Genomic DNA, 14,373 nt, shown 5'->3' with positions numbered 1-14,373 from the left:
CAAACGACAAACAGACTTGTTTTCTAGTGCGGTAAAGATGTCTTAGTTTGCAAATGAAAAACATCACTTTTCAACAAAACTTTCAACACAAACCACCCGATAAATAATGTACAGCTATAATTACTATAATTCTACGTCTCTAACTGTTCTTCTTGATATCGTCTCCTCATAAGCTTGAAACAAGCTTTGCAAACTCGTTGTGGTTTAGAGGACGTCTGCCCGGGCAATGCCTGATAACTGCTGCAACTGCCACACACCACCACGCCACAGTAGCTACAATGGTACTACAAAAAGAAAGAGGAACATAATCAATATAGCATCACAATAATTATGCACATAATACGTGCTATCCTAAAACAATACAATTAAAGTTAATCCAACGCTTAACCACTTAACCACTAGCTATAAATGCAGTCTAATATAGGATAGAATTTGCTGCATACTCACTCACCTTTCTTCTAGAGTAGGAGAAAGCCATTCCACATCCACACTGACTCACAGATCTCATGGACTGCCAAGGGAGGTTCAGGTCGGGAGTGTGGTTGAGAAACCCTTTGAAAGTGGAGTAAGATGTGGGTGAGAGACAACCTGTGGGATCAACAGCCACCCTCTGGGAACCTCTCTCCTCAGGGAAAACATCTAGTTGTGTAGGTGTGTCATTGGACCCCTCTGATACAGTTTTTGGATTTTCAGTTGGCGGGATTTCATCAGTAGAGTTTAAAGAATTATCAGTAGGCCCATCTTCATTTTTAGTGTCCGTAACACCTGTTGAGTCTGTTTCTAGGTCAGAATCATCTATGCGTTGAGATTTAAGCTCATCAATGATTCCATCAGGAGAAGTATCAGTGACGTCCCTACTGTCAGGGTTAGTTGCTTGCAACTTCTCTTTATAGAAGGTGAGTCTCTTCTTTAGTTCAGACATTTTCTGTACACAAGCAAAGCAAACAATAGATATTGCAGTAGCGGTACTTCCGTATTACGGTATAATTTTATATTATAGCCAGATCATCTGTATCATACATGAATGTGACCTAGCAAAAATCAATACAGGTACGTATACAGTATGGGTAACCTACATTTTCCAAGAACTTGATGTGCTCTGAGATGCAGAAGTTTTGTTGCTGCATACTGGCAGTGACCTCGTCTGCCATCTCACACACCTGGTGCTTGAGCGTGTGTCCACAGTAAAGACCCGTCCAGAAACTACATTAAGAAACACACAAACATTAGTAGTAAGGGATTTGGTGTTGCAAGCACCACTATCATGGTGGATTCATTTTGTACTCATTTTGTGTTCCCATTCCTAGAAATCCTGCCTGATGATGGTTTAAAAAGCAATGTAAAAAAAAAGTAAAGCTACATGTACATGTACATTGTGCGTAGGAGGTATTCAATTTTTGTTATGGAACCACTATAGTATTACAATTAATGCCAATGCACCTGAGTTGAGGTATGTCAGTGTTGGGAATGATGACGCGGTCCTGGGCAGAGAATAGAGGATTGATAAAGTCATCCAGATGAGCCCACACATGGCCCCACAGAGAATAGGTGTTTTCCTTGAACCTGTACAGTGCAGAGGACAGAGTTGACACACACACACACACCTTGTACAATAGTCAGGCATAAATTGGAGCATACACTGCCTCCTCTCACCCTCACATAGCCACCCACACAGGGTCACACACTCCCACCCCACGCCCACTCACCCCATATCCAACCTCTCCTTCTCGTTGTTGCCCAAGAACGTCCCAAACTGACAAGAGTAGAGGTGGTCGTGAAGTGTAACCAGGAAGAACTCGTTAAACTGGAAGGCTGTCGGGTATTGGACCATGACCTGCCATACACAGTCCAGAAACTGGGTCATGATTGGTGATGTTTCCCGGGTCTCTACCGCCAAATGACCACTCCTAGACAGGAAAAGATACGGACTAAGTACATGCACACAACGTATATACACTTACTCATGGTCCAACTTACGCACCTTATACTCATCTTGTGTCCAAAGGCCAACCATTCCTTCTCAATCAAAACCTACGCACATGTACGTAAGAAAGGAGATAACACAGAGCCATTACCACAACACCACACACCACACACCACACAGAAGAGAACTAGAATGGTAAATGATCCTAGAAGGTATTTTTTGACATAATTATCACGTGTTGTACAAAGGTACAAGGTTATTCTATTGAAGCGATGGATATTTACAAGCCCTTTAGGCCTATATACAAACAGTGATGGTACCATGAAGCCATGCAGTGTTCTGTAGTAGGGGTCGAGCAGTAGACAGGTAAGAGCACAAGTCTGAGCTGTCCTGTCCCAGCCATCAGAGCAGTGAATCAGAACACTGGCCTTGTCCTCAGATATGACCTGGGGGGTGTGCATGGGGGAGGAGTATAGAGGGATCCATGGAAACTGTTACATTATGGCATGTGACATGCATTATAATAGTTAACAACACATCTAGTGCTTTTTTAACAATTAAAAAATAGCATTGGATACAAGTCATATAATCAGAGTTCCTTGCTACACACACACACACACACACAGATTGTACTATCGAGTGGCTGTCTGTCTCCCACTCACCTTAGCAGTGAAGACAGCCACCTCCAGTATGAGATGGATGTGCTTGAGCCAGCCAGAGCTTTCCAGCCCACTCAGCATTCCTGACACCGTCTGGTTGGGTGGACAAACAGCTGCAGGGGAATAGGAGGAAGCATTTCTCAACTCATTTGGTCTGAGCCATAAAAAATAAAAAAAAAGACGCAAGGGAAATTTCCTGCCATTGGTGGCATTTAATTGAGCACACAGGTAGAGTAGTACCAGTAATATAAGGCTAGTTATTCAAGAGCATGAGTCATGGATTTTCAGTTTCTATGTAATGAAATGTAGGAACTAAAATAATGTACACTACAACCATGTGGTCAGAGGTGGGAACAAACCTTCAAACATCTTCTGTAAGCTCTCCCTCATGATGTGGATGTTGTGAATGTTGAAGAACTCAAACCGCATATTGCTGTAGTTGTCAGTTGTCTCGTAGCCTTTGCCAGCTGCCTTGTTTGCCATGGCATTCACCTGAGGGGAATTAAGAAATGAGGACAAGCTGTATACATATTTTTAATACTTTGGTAGCGTTAGTGCACATTGACAACCAACTGTACCTTAGGTCTTGTGTCGACCACATGGAGTATGTCAGAGTTGGGGTTGACGTTGATGATAGCTTGCAACAGCTGCTCATCCTCTGCCGAGCGACCGGTGAGTCCCACCAGGGGCTGACTGCACCGACACAGGGCAGACTACAAGGGTAGTGGTTTAGCATGCAATATCTAATTATACTTTAAGATAACAGAAAAATGGGTTTTTGGATTTTGCAAAAGTGATTAAAAATTTAGGCACGAATTTAGTGACTAAGCCTCAAAAGGCGCTTAAATTTGATATTAGCCTACTCAGACAATTGGTACCCTATAAACTAAGAGAGCCAACCCTGAGAACTAGTAATAATTCTGTGCGTGTAGCATTTGGTCTTTACCTGTGTGGGTTTGTAGTAGTAAGAGAGGACAGGGAGTCTCTCTTTACTGCGGAACTTGGCGCTGCCTGTGATGACACTGTTGTCCACCGTGGCAGGCAAGTACAAACTAGAACTGTACGTCTCACACAGCTGGAGATAATCATAGTAACTACACATTATGCATGAAAATAAACTGTAAGGCTAATTAAGGTACAAACAATAACATGTAATGTCTCATATAAACGATACGGTTTTTGTTACAAAGACTATGAGTGAGCTGCAACCAACAAGTAAATGATTGAGCACATGTACATATACTACCTCATAGTTGTCATTGAGGTTGGTGGCCCTCCAGTACTGGTTGGGCACACCCATACGAGCGTACTCGCTGGGGCAGTCAAAGAGGGCCCAGCCGGAGGTCTGCTTCACTATCTCCCCATCCTTGGGTTTGTATTGGTACGCATACAGGTCACTGTAGTGCTCTGTGCATGGGCAGGGGAGAGGGCTAGATGTGAGCAACACAACACTTGCAAAGGGATGCTTTACATGGTACCAATACCGAGCACAATGGACAGTGTAGTGTACACAGATGCACTATAATTCGCACTTTCAAGCACATATAAAGCACCACAGGCTGATACCTCAGTGGAAAGCTGCACAATGACATGAAGCTAACTATTTTACTACATAATTATAGTGACTACAGAAATTTTACTACATACTGTGCACTGTTAAATCACCTGGCTGAGAGAATACTTTAATGGTGTCCATGATATCCACACAGTCACTCTCTCGTGGGATGATCAGCCGCAGGTGCTGGAACGTTTTGGTATTGATAATGAGGGGGTAGCCCCGGGTAGTTAGTGGGAGCTTCTCCATGGAGCTGATGTGATGATGGAGCACCTGAGGCCATGGGGGAAACACCACACCATAGTAACATGTAAAATAATATCTATAGCAATATTAAAAGGAAGAGAGAGTGGGGGACAGTGAGAAAAAAAAGGAGGGAAACAGTGAGGGAAACAGTGAGGGATAGCCCTTACCCAAGTTTCTTGAGCTCCTGTGGGCTCGATAAAGATGAGGTGTCTGTCAGTGAGGCATAGGGTACCTGTTACGTACTCCCTGGTGTGATTGTACTGTTTCAATAGAATACGCTCCACCTGTACAGGATACAGTGACTAGTCACGGGAATCAAGCTTAGTTCAAATTAACCTGAAATGTATTATGTGTTGAATTTATACGCACACATCATACACACACTGTACTTCATACACATGACATGCCTTAGGAGTTTTAATCATATCCAGCCTGCCACCGTCCATTTTCACAGCTGCTTCTCAAGTCCAGGCTCTATGAAACTAGCCAACACACGTCTTCACCTCGTCCCCACCCCCCTGTCAGTAATTCTACAAAGGGGAGTGGTCGGTGTAGCTTTACCCAAATTTGGGGGAGTGGTCCAAGATCTCATTAATGTGCTTGTTGATCAACAGAGCTAGAGCTCGCTAGCTAGCTAGCTTAGAGATATATATCGATAGGTGCAGTGATGGGCAAGAACACAGTGTTAGAAGTGAAGGTGGTTAATATGGAGAAGAGGAAGTCCCCGGTCAAGTATTACGTGAGTTATGTAGACTAGTAAACCTTGACATGCTTGAGCACACACACAACATAATTGTCGTAGAACCAGCCCTCTCACTAGGTTATGCTTGTGCTTGTGCCTGTGCCTGTGTGCTGTCAATGATTTACATATGAAGCCAGTGTCGGTACACTTGTAGGGCCGGCTCAGCTTGTACATGTCGGTCAGCCATGCATGCACTCTACGAGCGAGGGGGGTGGGGCGGTGTATACTAATAATACTCAAGGGCTCCAACAATATTGTGTAGGTGGGTGCTAGGCATACTTATTCAACAAGCCTCCTCTCGTTTGATCATGTAAACAGTACATGTTTGATATTAAAATTGTGGACCCTCAGCGAGGATCCCTACTAGTACAGAAGTGGACCTACTAACATACACGTAGCTTAAAATAGACCAACACTATAATAATATACAATAAATAATTTATTATACATTCCCAAATTGTTTTGTTTTTGATTCAACCTTCAACGATGCATATGATATCATATGACATCACGTGTAGGTGTACATTCTGGAGGTGAGCTGGTCAGAAGGCACTACCACCACCATATACAGACGATATAGCGACTTCTTTGAGTTCCAAGTTAGTTATCCTTATTTTACTCTCACAATGCATGAGATGTTATTAATACTTATAATAAGGAATTTCAATCACTTGAATTGTGTATATTTATAAACTCTTACTTGACAGCGAGGATTGTAAATGTTACTTCCTTCATTTTCAGTGTACATGTACACTGAAAATGAAGGAAAAATGAAGGAAAAATAAAGGAAGTAACATTATTATAAGTTTATAATAATGCTTCATCTGTATGTACTTACGTACGTGCAACAAACAGATATTCATTGATCTATTATTGATCCACACCCACTCTTCCCCTCTGTAGTGTGAGCTTCTTGAGCGGTTCCCCGAAGAGGCCGGGTCCAGAGACCCAGCCATGAGGATGATCCCTTTCTTACCAGGTCAGAGTCTCCATTATTATAATAATGTTTGTTCACATGCCTAGTGACTGCATACATGTAGATCTGCATGTTTCCCTGCAAACAAAAGTCCTCACTATTTGGGTCTAAAGTATCATAATGCATCTACACACAGTACTGAATGTACATGAGTCGATGACTGTATAATATAATAGTAATTATGTTCAACTGAGATACTCATGATCTGTAAGTACTTCTAGTTTTATTTTCACATATCTAGTTACTATGTTTACCAACAACCAGCGCTACAAGTATCCCATTTAGGGAAATTAGGCTCCTCTGCGTTCAATGTTCTGTCTCTGCTCATGCAGGCAAGAAGCTACTGGGTCGCAGTCAAACTAGAGCAGTTGCAGAGAAAAGAAGAGAAAAACTGAATGATTATTGCAGGGTGAGTTCTGAAGTAGTTAGAGCAAATCATTGTGTTTAATTGCTTCTCTCTCAAACACAGTCACTGATCCGGTTGCCTCCCACGATATCTGATGATCCGTTTGTCATTGATTTCTTTAATGTTCGTCCAGAAGACCTTGCTCCTTCTGATGAGTGAGTAGCATCTACTTTGTACATCTACTTAACAAAATCTACATGTACATAACATTTTGTACTCTAACTATTGCACCCGTTTCTTTCTCTTCACGCACACACGCACGCACACACGCACGCAAACACACACACACACACGCACGCACACACACACACACACACACACACACACACACACACACACACACACACACACACACACACACACACACACACACACACACACACACAGGAAGTCCTCCTCTAGCAAGAAAGGAGCAGAGGAGCCTATCCAGGAGATCAGTGGCCCTCTTGTGCTTGAGAGGTTTGTGGCAATGGCCGACTACGAGAAACGGAAGAAGAACGAATGCTCACTAGAGGCTGGGCAGACGGTTGAGGTCATAGACAAGAATGCCAACGGTAGGCACTCTCAACTAGCTCTCTTAGAGCTGCACATGTCAGGAATTAATAAGTGGAGAGAAATTCTCTGACTGATGTTTCCTGCATGTAGCTATGATGTACAGAAAGGCTATATATATGGATGTTTGTAGTCAGGTATTTAACATATGCTGGGTGTAGAAGTGGTTGTAATTGATCTGTTACAGTGTGTGGGGCTGTTAAATTGTTTGCCATCACTCTTGGCTTAAATATCTCCATTTTTGCTATGCATCCCTTATTAGTGTAATGCAATTGAGTATGAAAAGGTTAGCTGGAGATGATGATGACCTCTAGATAAGTACCTGCATGCAGGAATGAGACACTATGATTTAATTAGCTACAGTACTAGTGTATGTTGTGTGTGTCATGAGTTATTGTGTCATCATAAATGAATGCATGTTGTACAGTGTACATGTGTGTACATAACTGTGGCCCTACCTTATACTGTTAAATCCTGCTGTGTTATAACGTAGCCATGACGTACACAGGGTGGTGGTTTGTGAATGTGGATGACTTCAACGAGGGATGGGTGCCAGCCACGTTCCTGGAGCCGATATACGGGGGAGATGAGGTTGGCTCTCAGTTGTTGGAGCCAGGGCAAGGTGTGTTGTGTTGTGAGGGGGGAACTGACTAGTATATACCTCTGTCATCTGTTTCATTCTGGCCTGTAGTTTAATTATGCAATGTATAGTGCATACCTACCTTTGCTTAAGCCGCTATTATACAGTAACTCTATACAGTGAGGATACTTCATTCTACTTTCCTTTATCATTATACTCACATTACATCGAAATGGAGTAGGATCACACACAAGCATATCATGCACTACTTCAATTTGTACAGTACCCCCTACACAATTACATGTACAAGCCCTAGCACACCATTCCGCTCGTACATACCCAGCTCACGTACACCCCCCCCCCACACATGCACAGAGGAGGTACACATTGCTATGTCTGCTTACTCCCCCCAAAACGAGGATGAGATTGCCTTTGAGAAAGGTGTCTTGTTGGAGGTTTTTGAGAAGAACCTGGACGGATGGTGGAAGGTCAGGTGAGTCGATAGTGCTCAGGGTAGCCATTGTTCACATTTGCGTACATTGTACTGCAATTATTATACCTGTGTACTCATGCATGTGGCAGTTTCACTAGGTGAACAATGGAGCTACATGTACCCTAGACTATAAGTATACGACATAGTTAAATGAAGAAACAATGTCTTTATTTCAAGCATACAAGTGCACGTCAATAATTGTTTCACCATCCCTCACTATAGGTACCAGGGACAAGAGGGGTTTGCCCCGGCTGCTTTCCTGCAGCGTTACCACGGAGCTGTGATAAACACGGAGGTTACAACAGGTGCTCAAGTCGTGTCTACTATCAACGATGCCATCTCCTCCAACGGTGCTAAGTCAGCAAGTTGGAAACCTGCTGAGTCAGCACGTGTCCCAACTCCAAAATCTTCAACTTGGAAAAATTCCGAGCCAACAAGTCCAAAACTTGACGAATCAGCAAGTTGGAAACCACCAGAAGCATCACGTGTCCCAAGTCCTAAGTTACCGACCAAACCTAAACCTTTTGAGTCTACAAGTAAACCATTTGATGCTCCACGCTTGACCAGCCCGACCAGCCCAAAGAACCCAGAGCCGGCAGCTGTGACAAGTCCAAAGCCAGTCAGCCCAAAACTTGAAGTGCAGAAATTCGCCCCAACTTGGCACTCCGTGCAACATCACCACATTGATAAAGAACGTGAGTACCACCATACCCAGTTGGTACTGGCACCGTTATAATTATGCTATGTCTCCCCTTGCAGCAATCTATGCTCCTACTCCAAGAATCTTTCCAGGGGTAAGCTATGAAGTCTATGCAGTGTAGCTATACTATTGATGTTATGATGGAAGCCCTCTATTTGCTCTATTTGTGTACGTACAACAGTGTGACCATTGTTGTCTTCGCTAATTAAATTCACTGTATTCTCTTTCATGCACACACTAGAAAAAGAAAAAGCCTCCGCCCCCTGTTCTGAAACCAAAGCCCTCTACGACCTCCCCCACGACATCCCCTGTAGACGACTCCTCTCAATACGACCTACCACAGCCAGTGTACGAATGTATTGACCAACCAAAAGAGCAGATTTACCTTACCATTGGAGACTTTAAACCAACTAATATGCAGGACGGACTTTCCTTCACTTCTGGTGTCCTTGTGAGTGTCATCACTAAGAATGCAACTGGATGGTGGTTTGTAGACATGGACGGTGTCGAGGGTTGGGTGCCCTCTTCGTATCTCGAATCAACGACTTCCAACAAAATACAAAGTCCTGTTTCAAATGAACCTGCACCTCCCTTACCAGTTCGCAACTCCCCTATTGTCCCACTACCAAAAAAGGAATCACTGAAACCTTTTGAGAAACCAACGAGGCCCGCTTTATCGCCAGCTCCAAAGAAAAAGACTCTGTCTAAGACTGACAACACTTCTGCCACTCGAGTTAAGACTGTTGCTCTTGGTACTAGCAGCAACAGAACTATGAGATCACTACGGCGATCACAAAGTACTGAATCATTGGATAGAGACACACAGCCAAAACCAGTTGTCAGACGAACAAAATCTCCACCTGCTATACATCTTGCTACCACTAGTAATGGTTGGAAACCGAAGCCAGTTCCTGTCAAGCCATTAAAAAGTCCTCTACCGGTAGTGAGGAATATGGAAATTAAAAAACCAGTAAGTAAAACAATGTCTCCAAGAACTGCTCGTTTATCGAAAGGGCAAATTTCTGACCCACTTCTTCACAAATCTCCACCAGCTGCCAATCGACACACCTCCGTATCCAAGACAGCTGCCAATCGACACACCTCCGTATCCAAGACTATCAGCCTACAGTCAATGAATTCTAAGGGCCTTGCTTCTAAAAGTGGTACAATGCACACTTCAAGATCAGTGAACTCTTTATTGGCTCCTGAGGACAATTCTCGATCTACATCCATTGGGACACGCCCTGCAAAACCAGCCCCTCCAACAGCCTCTCCGGCAAACATTCGAAAAAATATCAGCTATGACGTACATCGAGGTCCACCGAAAAAGATCGGTACTGAAACAATAAAGAATCCTGGTGCTTTAAGGAGGATATCTGAGACTGCCAAACACCCCCAAAGAGGGGGGAATACTGTTAGTCGACCACCAAATGTCCGTAGAGGTGGCAGTGAAGAGTCGACTGACACAGGACCACACCATCTGTCTGAACTCGAGAGTAAAATTCGTCTGCGACCAAAAACAACAGATAACGACAAGCCAAAGAAACCAGGACCCCCACAACGACCTAAAGCCCCGCCTTCCAGACCAAAGGAGCCCCCTAAACGTCCAGGTCCTCCAAAATCTGGTCCAGCTGGTGTTAAACGACCTCCTCCCCCTAAACCTTTTGTAGCTCCCTCAGTGAAGAAGGCGACCAAGGCATACGTTGTTGTTGGTGACTATACTGGAGAAAAGGATAGCTGTTTGACGCTCAGTGAAGGGGACTGGGTGGAAGTAATTGAACGAAACGATGACGGGTGGTGGTTTGTAGAGATTGATGGCAGTCAGGGGTGGGCCCCCTCGTCTTTCCTTGAAGAGAAACAGAAGCCAGCAGTCGATACTAAACCTTCTAGACCATCTCGTCCTAAGATGCCTGTCCCGTACAAACCAGAGGCTCGTAACGTACCCACTATTCCTTCTAGACCACGTCCACCTCCTACCAAGACACCTTCCGATGAACAAGCTCCATCAGACAGTACTCCTGATAATAATACAGTTACCACTCCCAGACCAAAGCCGAGAACAAGAGTACACAAGAGCTCAGCGACAAATGGTTTTGCTCGAGCAACGTCAGCGTACACAGTGCCTGCATACGAGGACAATGGCATGGAGTTAGTACAGGGTCGACTGTACGAAGTAAAGGAGAGACGGGATACTGGGTGGTGGTTAGTGAGGGATGGTGATTCCGAGGGTTGGGCTCCAGCTTCACACCTGGAGGCGATCTAGAATTATGCCATATGTGTACTATATTATGTGTACTATACTGTTTGTTTCTTGATTTTGATTTTATGCTTGATGTGCCCCATTACTACATGTATCTGGATGCATGAAAAATTACCATACAGCAAAGGGGTTTCCCTTTGCAGTGCTCAGTGCAGTAGTATACAGCCTGGGGTTTTCCCTAAGAATATGGGAATAAAATTAATGACCACGTGGACTAGACTTATCACAGTGCAGTGAAAGGCTCTGAGCTAGCTGAGTGAAGGATCCAGGAGAGGTAGAGGCAAGTAGAAGACCTATAGAAATGGATGATCTGTACGTAAAGAACTCTTTCTGTGACTTAAATGTCGTCATTCAAGAAGGGAAGAAGGCCAACAATGATATGTTGCAAATGCTTGGAGACTGTGAGAAAAAAGACTGCAGGGTTTAATAGGGGGTATATAAAAGCTTATTCACTGTGCAGATGGGTATGAAACAGTTGCACTCAATCAAGAAGTTACACTTGCTAAAAAAATCCAGGTACATTTTATCTAAGTTCTAAAATATCCCCTGAGCTCTCCCCCCCAAATATTTGTAAAACTACAGCTCAAGCCCCCAATTTTGTTAGAGAGTTTACTCGATGTAGACCGTATACCCGTGTGTAAGGTGAGTTATAGCACTTACCACACCACACACACACTTACCTGCTTCTATACAGCTACATGCATTAGCTCACACAATTTAGTATAAGGTTTGCATACAGAGAAGAGGTCCACTGAAGATTTTGCGGAGACTGACTGTGATAGTGGATGATGCCTCTTTACTACATGCTCTGGTGAGTGAGTAGGTGGTGGCAGTAAAGTGATTGTGTGCTCAACTTATAGTCTTCTCCTTCTGTTGAGGGCTATGATTTACTGGCTGTGAGGCCCACCAACGAAAAAACATTTCAAGTTAGTGAATATACTATATACATGTAGATTTATACGACAACATTCATTGCAATAATTATCAGATAGCCTGCAGTACTCTCAGTGTTGATATTGTGTCAGTGGACTTGAGTGAGAGAGTTCCATTCAGTTTTAAACGAGCACAAATTGGACAGGTAAGTTTGCTCTGCTGTGTTATCAGTATTTTTCAATTATGGTGTAGGCAATAGAGCGAGGACTTTGTTTTGAAGTATGCTACTCCCCAGCAATTCGAGGTACATGCTTATCTAGTGTTGTTTTTGTTGAATTTTAGAAATCTGTTTCATTGCTCAGATTCTACCGCAAGAAGAAACACACTGGCTAATGCTATGGAGCTGATAAAGATAGCTAAAGGGAAGGTGGGAAAATACAAATACCTTTAATTAAACCGCATTTATGTTGTGCCCTCCCTTGCAGAGGATCATAGTATCGAGTCAAGCAGAGAAGGTGAGATATATATGTATACAAATGTTATGCAAGTATGAAGGAATGCTCTCTGGCATTGCACAATGCAATGTGCTGCGTTTCTTCTATGCAGGCATTTGACCTGAGGGCTCCAGCTGATGTTACTAATCTGTATCTTCAAATTATAGCGAGTTATTTTCGTATGGTGGAAATTTCTTATACTTCGTATTGTAGAGCATCGCGGAAATTATTATACCGTAATACGTTCAACGTCACTATCCTGAGCTGTAGGAATAGTAATTTCCGGAGGGCAAAATATTTGTGGTTTTCGTGTGGTTGACTGGACCATTTTACCCACGAATGAAGCGACCTTGCCTACCTTTACCTTCATGCATGCAGTGCAAGCAGCAACTACGAAAATAAGATCCACAAACTGACTAAATATTGTTCAACCCTAAACCACGAATATTTTGCCCCCCCCCCCCCCCTCCCCAAAAATGACCCGGTATTTAAGTACAATTGGGCGAGTTCGTACGAAAATTACCCGCTGTACGTTACCCCTCTGGTTTGTATATATCATAGCAACTGGGTGATTTAACTATACTGTATACTCCGCATTCCTCATATAAATTATAAACTCTCTTGCTTTGAGGGTGCACTGATTCTATACTAGATCTTAACATATACATGTAGACACTTGTTGACAATTAGGGCAGACAGATGGATCCAGGAAGGCTGGAAAAGGGTGGGGCTCACTGCTTGGACATGGACAAGTTAGTATAATATATGTAGAACTAGAAGCAAGGTAGGCAAGGTCGCTTCATTCGTGGCATAGTCCTAGAAGCTTTAATAATAGCACTGGCTAGCTAGTAGCTACAGCCGGCTTGACTCAAGCTTGTCGTTTGTTTTCAAAACTGTTATATAGCTAGTTTATCTGGGGTAAGCAAGTATTTTTCATTCTATATATTGGCCGGTATAATTATAACACTGACATAAACCATCCTTGGCCTCGTCCTCGGACATTTATACTGCCATAAATTCTGATGCAGTGGACAATAAGTATATTAGCGTAGATTGTATATGCATGCTGTACCAGAATTCAAATGTCTGACAACCATAAAATATTCCACAACCTGTATATACTTGACTGCATTGTTAGATGCAATCTGTTTGGTGTTCCCAGTCCACTGTGTAAGGCAACCATCAGCAGCAGTTGCAGAGCTGCCCTACTACATGCAGGTACAATAGAATCATGGAAACATTAGCCTAGGCTGTGGAATGGAGTGCTTATGCTTATAATAATGCTTATAATAATTAGCTGATGTCACGGTGATACAACCCAAAATAAATTTTGGTTCACAATTCAGCTACGAGAAAGAAGACAGCCAAAGGTGTGGTGTCTTCCACGTGTGTTCCGATACAAAATCTTAAAGCCGACAGAGGGACCGTAGAAACCAAGCAACTGTTGGATGTGCAAAAAGCCGGCAAAAATAGGAAGAGACATGGAATTTACCTAATTGATACTGAAACCGAGCTGCCAGCAAGCAAACGAACATCTGAACTCTTGGATGCTGAAAGCAGGCTGCAAAAAGCCGGCAAAAAGAGGAAGAGACATGGAATTTACCTAATTGATACTGAAACTGAGCTGCCAGCAAGCAAACGAACATCTGAACTCTTGGATGATGAAAGCAGGCTGCAAAAAGAGGAAGAGGCATGGAATTTATCTTGATACTGAAACTGAGCTGCCAGCAAGCAAACGAACATCTGAACACTGAATGTATAAATATGTACACAGTCTGCTGAATGGTTTAATGAGTAGAGAGTTATACATGAAACACAAGTTAGTAACTTAACAAAAACAATAATAATAAAATATGGGTAAAGTTCGTACAAACGAGTAGAAGAGTTAGTAAATCTAGGTATGCCCATCCAGC

General features: G+C 43.1%; 3 protein-coding genes across 5 annotated transcripts; 2 read left to right on the top strand and 1 right to left on the bottom strand.

Moving 5' to 3' along the window:
- Nucleotides 1-46: 46 nt before the first annotated feature.
- Nucleotides 47-4,901, bottom strand: LOC135330896 (myotubularin-related protein 6-like). Its single transcript, XM_064525852.1, has 15 exons — nucleotides 4,792-4,901; nucleotides 4,552-4,668; nucleotides 4,249-4,411; nucleotides 3,830-3,990; nucleotides 3,530-3,658; nucleotides 3,162-3,296; nucleotides 2,943-3,075; nucleotides 2,587-2,696; nucleotides 2,245-2,370; nucleotides 1,982-2,031; nucleotides 1,707-1,907; nucleotides 1,441-1,563; nucleotides 1,077-1,203; nucleotides 452-925; nucleotides 47-284 (listed from the first exon to the last, which is right to left on the bottom strand). The coding sequence occupies exons 1-15, from the start codon at nucleotides 4,828-4,830 to the stop codon at nucleotides 132-134; spliced, it is 2,241 nt and encodes a 746-aa protein (XP_064381922.1). The 5' UTR covers nucleotides 4,831-4,901; the 3' UTR covers nucleotides 47-131.
- Nucleotides 4,902-4,949: 48 nt separating this feature from the next.
- LOC135330882 (SH3 and PX domain-containing protein 2A-like) lies at nucleotides 4,950-11,183 on the top strand. Its single transcript, XM_064525833.1, has 11 exons — nucleotides 4,950-5,123; nucleotides 5,645-5,725; nucleotides 6,030-6,105; nucleotides 6,435-6,511; nucleotides 6,572-6,663; nucleotides 6,896-7,062; nucleotides 7,569-7,682; nucleotides 8,016-8,133; nucleotides 8,356-8,828; nucleotides 8,893-8,927; nucleotides 9,075-11,183. Exons 1-11 carry the CDS (start codon nucleotides 5,052-5,054, stop codon nucleotides 11,094-11,096), a joined length of 3,327 nt encoding a protein of 1,108 aa, XP_064381903.1. The 5' UTR covers nucleotides 4,950-5,051; the 3' UTR covers nucleotides 11,097-11,183.
- A 77-nt stretch (nucleotides 11,184-11,260) lies between these two features.
- Nucleotides 11,261-14,279, top strand: LOC135330931 (ribonuclease P protein subunit p30-like). 3 transcript variants are annotated; one of them, XM_064525915.1, is made up of 12 exons: nucleotides 11,262-11,494; nucleotides 11,554-11,609; nucleotides 11,676-11,735; nucleotides 11,833-11,904; nucleotides 11,954-12,019; nucleotides 12,082-12,171; nucleotides 12,219-12,270; nucleotides 12,329-12,393; nucleotides 12,452-12,481; nucleotides 12,573-12,610; nucleotides 13,599-13,678; nucleotides 13,807-14,279. In XM_064525915.1, the coding sequence occupies exons 1-12, from the start codon at nucleotides 11,395-11,397 to the stop codon at nucleotides 14,166-14,168; spliced, it is 1,071 nt and encodes a 356-aa protein (XP_064381985.1). In that variant the 5' UTR covers nucleotides 11,262-11,394; the 3' UTR covers nucleotides 14,169-14,279. The 3 variants fall into 3 exon arrangements, with proteins under 3 accessions (XP_064381987.1, XP_064381985.1, XP_064381986.1); XM_064525916.1 differs by having other exon boundaries at nucleotides 11,285-11,494; nucleotides 11,538-11,609; XM_064525917.1 differs by lacking the exons at nucleotides 13,599-13,678; nucleotides 13,807-14,279 and adding an exon at nucleotides 13,133-13,592 and having other exon boundaries at nucleotides 11,261-11,494.
- Nucleotides 14,280-14,373: the final 94 nt, after the last annotated feature.

This window comes from Halichondria panicea, chromosome 2, assembly GCF_963675165.1.
Source record: "Halichondria panicea chromosome 2, odHalPani1.1, whole genome shotgun sequence".
Classification (NCBI taxonomy): Eukaryota; Metazoa; Porifera; class Demospongiae; order Suberitida; family Halichondriidae; genus Halichondria; species Halichondria panicea.
The sequence above is the reverse complement of the archived record's forward strand: the minus strand, read 5'-3'. Positions and strand labels throughout refer to the sequence as shown.

Coding starts and splice junctions, on each gene's coding strand:
- LOC135330882 (XM_064525833.1), top strand. CDS start 5,052: ATGGGCAAGAACACAGTGTTAGAAGTGAAGGTGGTTAATATGGAGAAG. Junction 5,124..5,644: donor AGTCCCCGGTCAAGTATTAC/GTGAGTTATGTA, acceptor CATCACGTGTAG/GTGTACATTCTGGAGGTGAG. Junction 7,683..8,015: donor GTTGTTGGAGCCAGGGCAAG/GTGTGTTGTGTT, acceptor ACACATGCACAG/AGGAGGTACACATTGCTATG.
- LOC135330896 (XM_064525852.1), bottom strand. CDS start 4,830: ATGGACGGTGGCAGGCTGGATATGATTAAAACTCCTAAG. Junction 4,669..4,791: donor ATATGATTAAAACTCCTAAG/GCATGTCATGTG, acceptor TATCCTGTACAG/GTGGAGCGTATTCTATTGAA. Junction 3,659..3,829: donor ACCTCAATGACAACTATGAG/GTAGTATATGTA, acceptor GATTATCTCCAG/CTGTGTGAGACGTACAGTTC.
- LOC135330931 (XM_064525915.1), top strand. CDS start 11,395: ATGGATGATCTGTACGTAAAGAACTCTTTCTGTGACTTAAATGTCGTC. Junction 11,905..11,953: donor CCTCTTTACTACATGCTCTG/GTGAGTGAGTAG, acceptor CTCAACTTATAG/TCTTCTCCTTCTGTTGAGGG. Junction 12,271..12,328: donor CTACTCCCCAGCAATTCGAG/GTACATGCTTAT, acceptor TTCATTGCTCAG/ATTCTACCGCAAGAAGAAAC.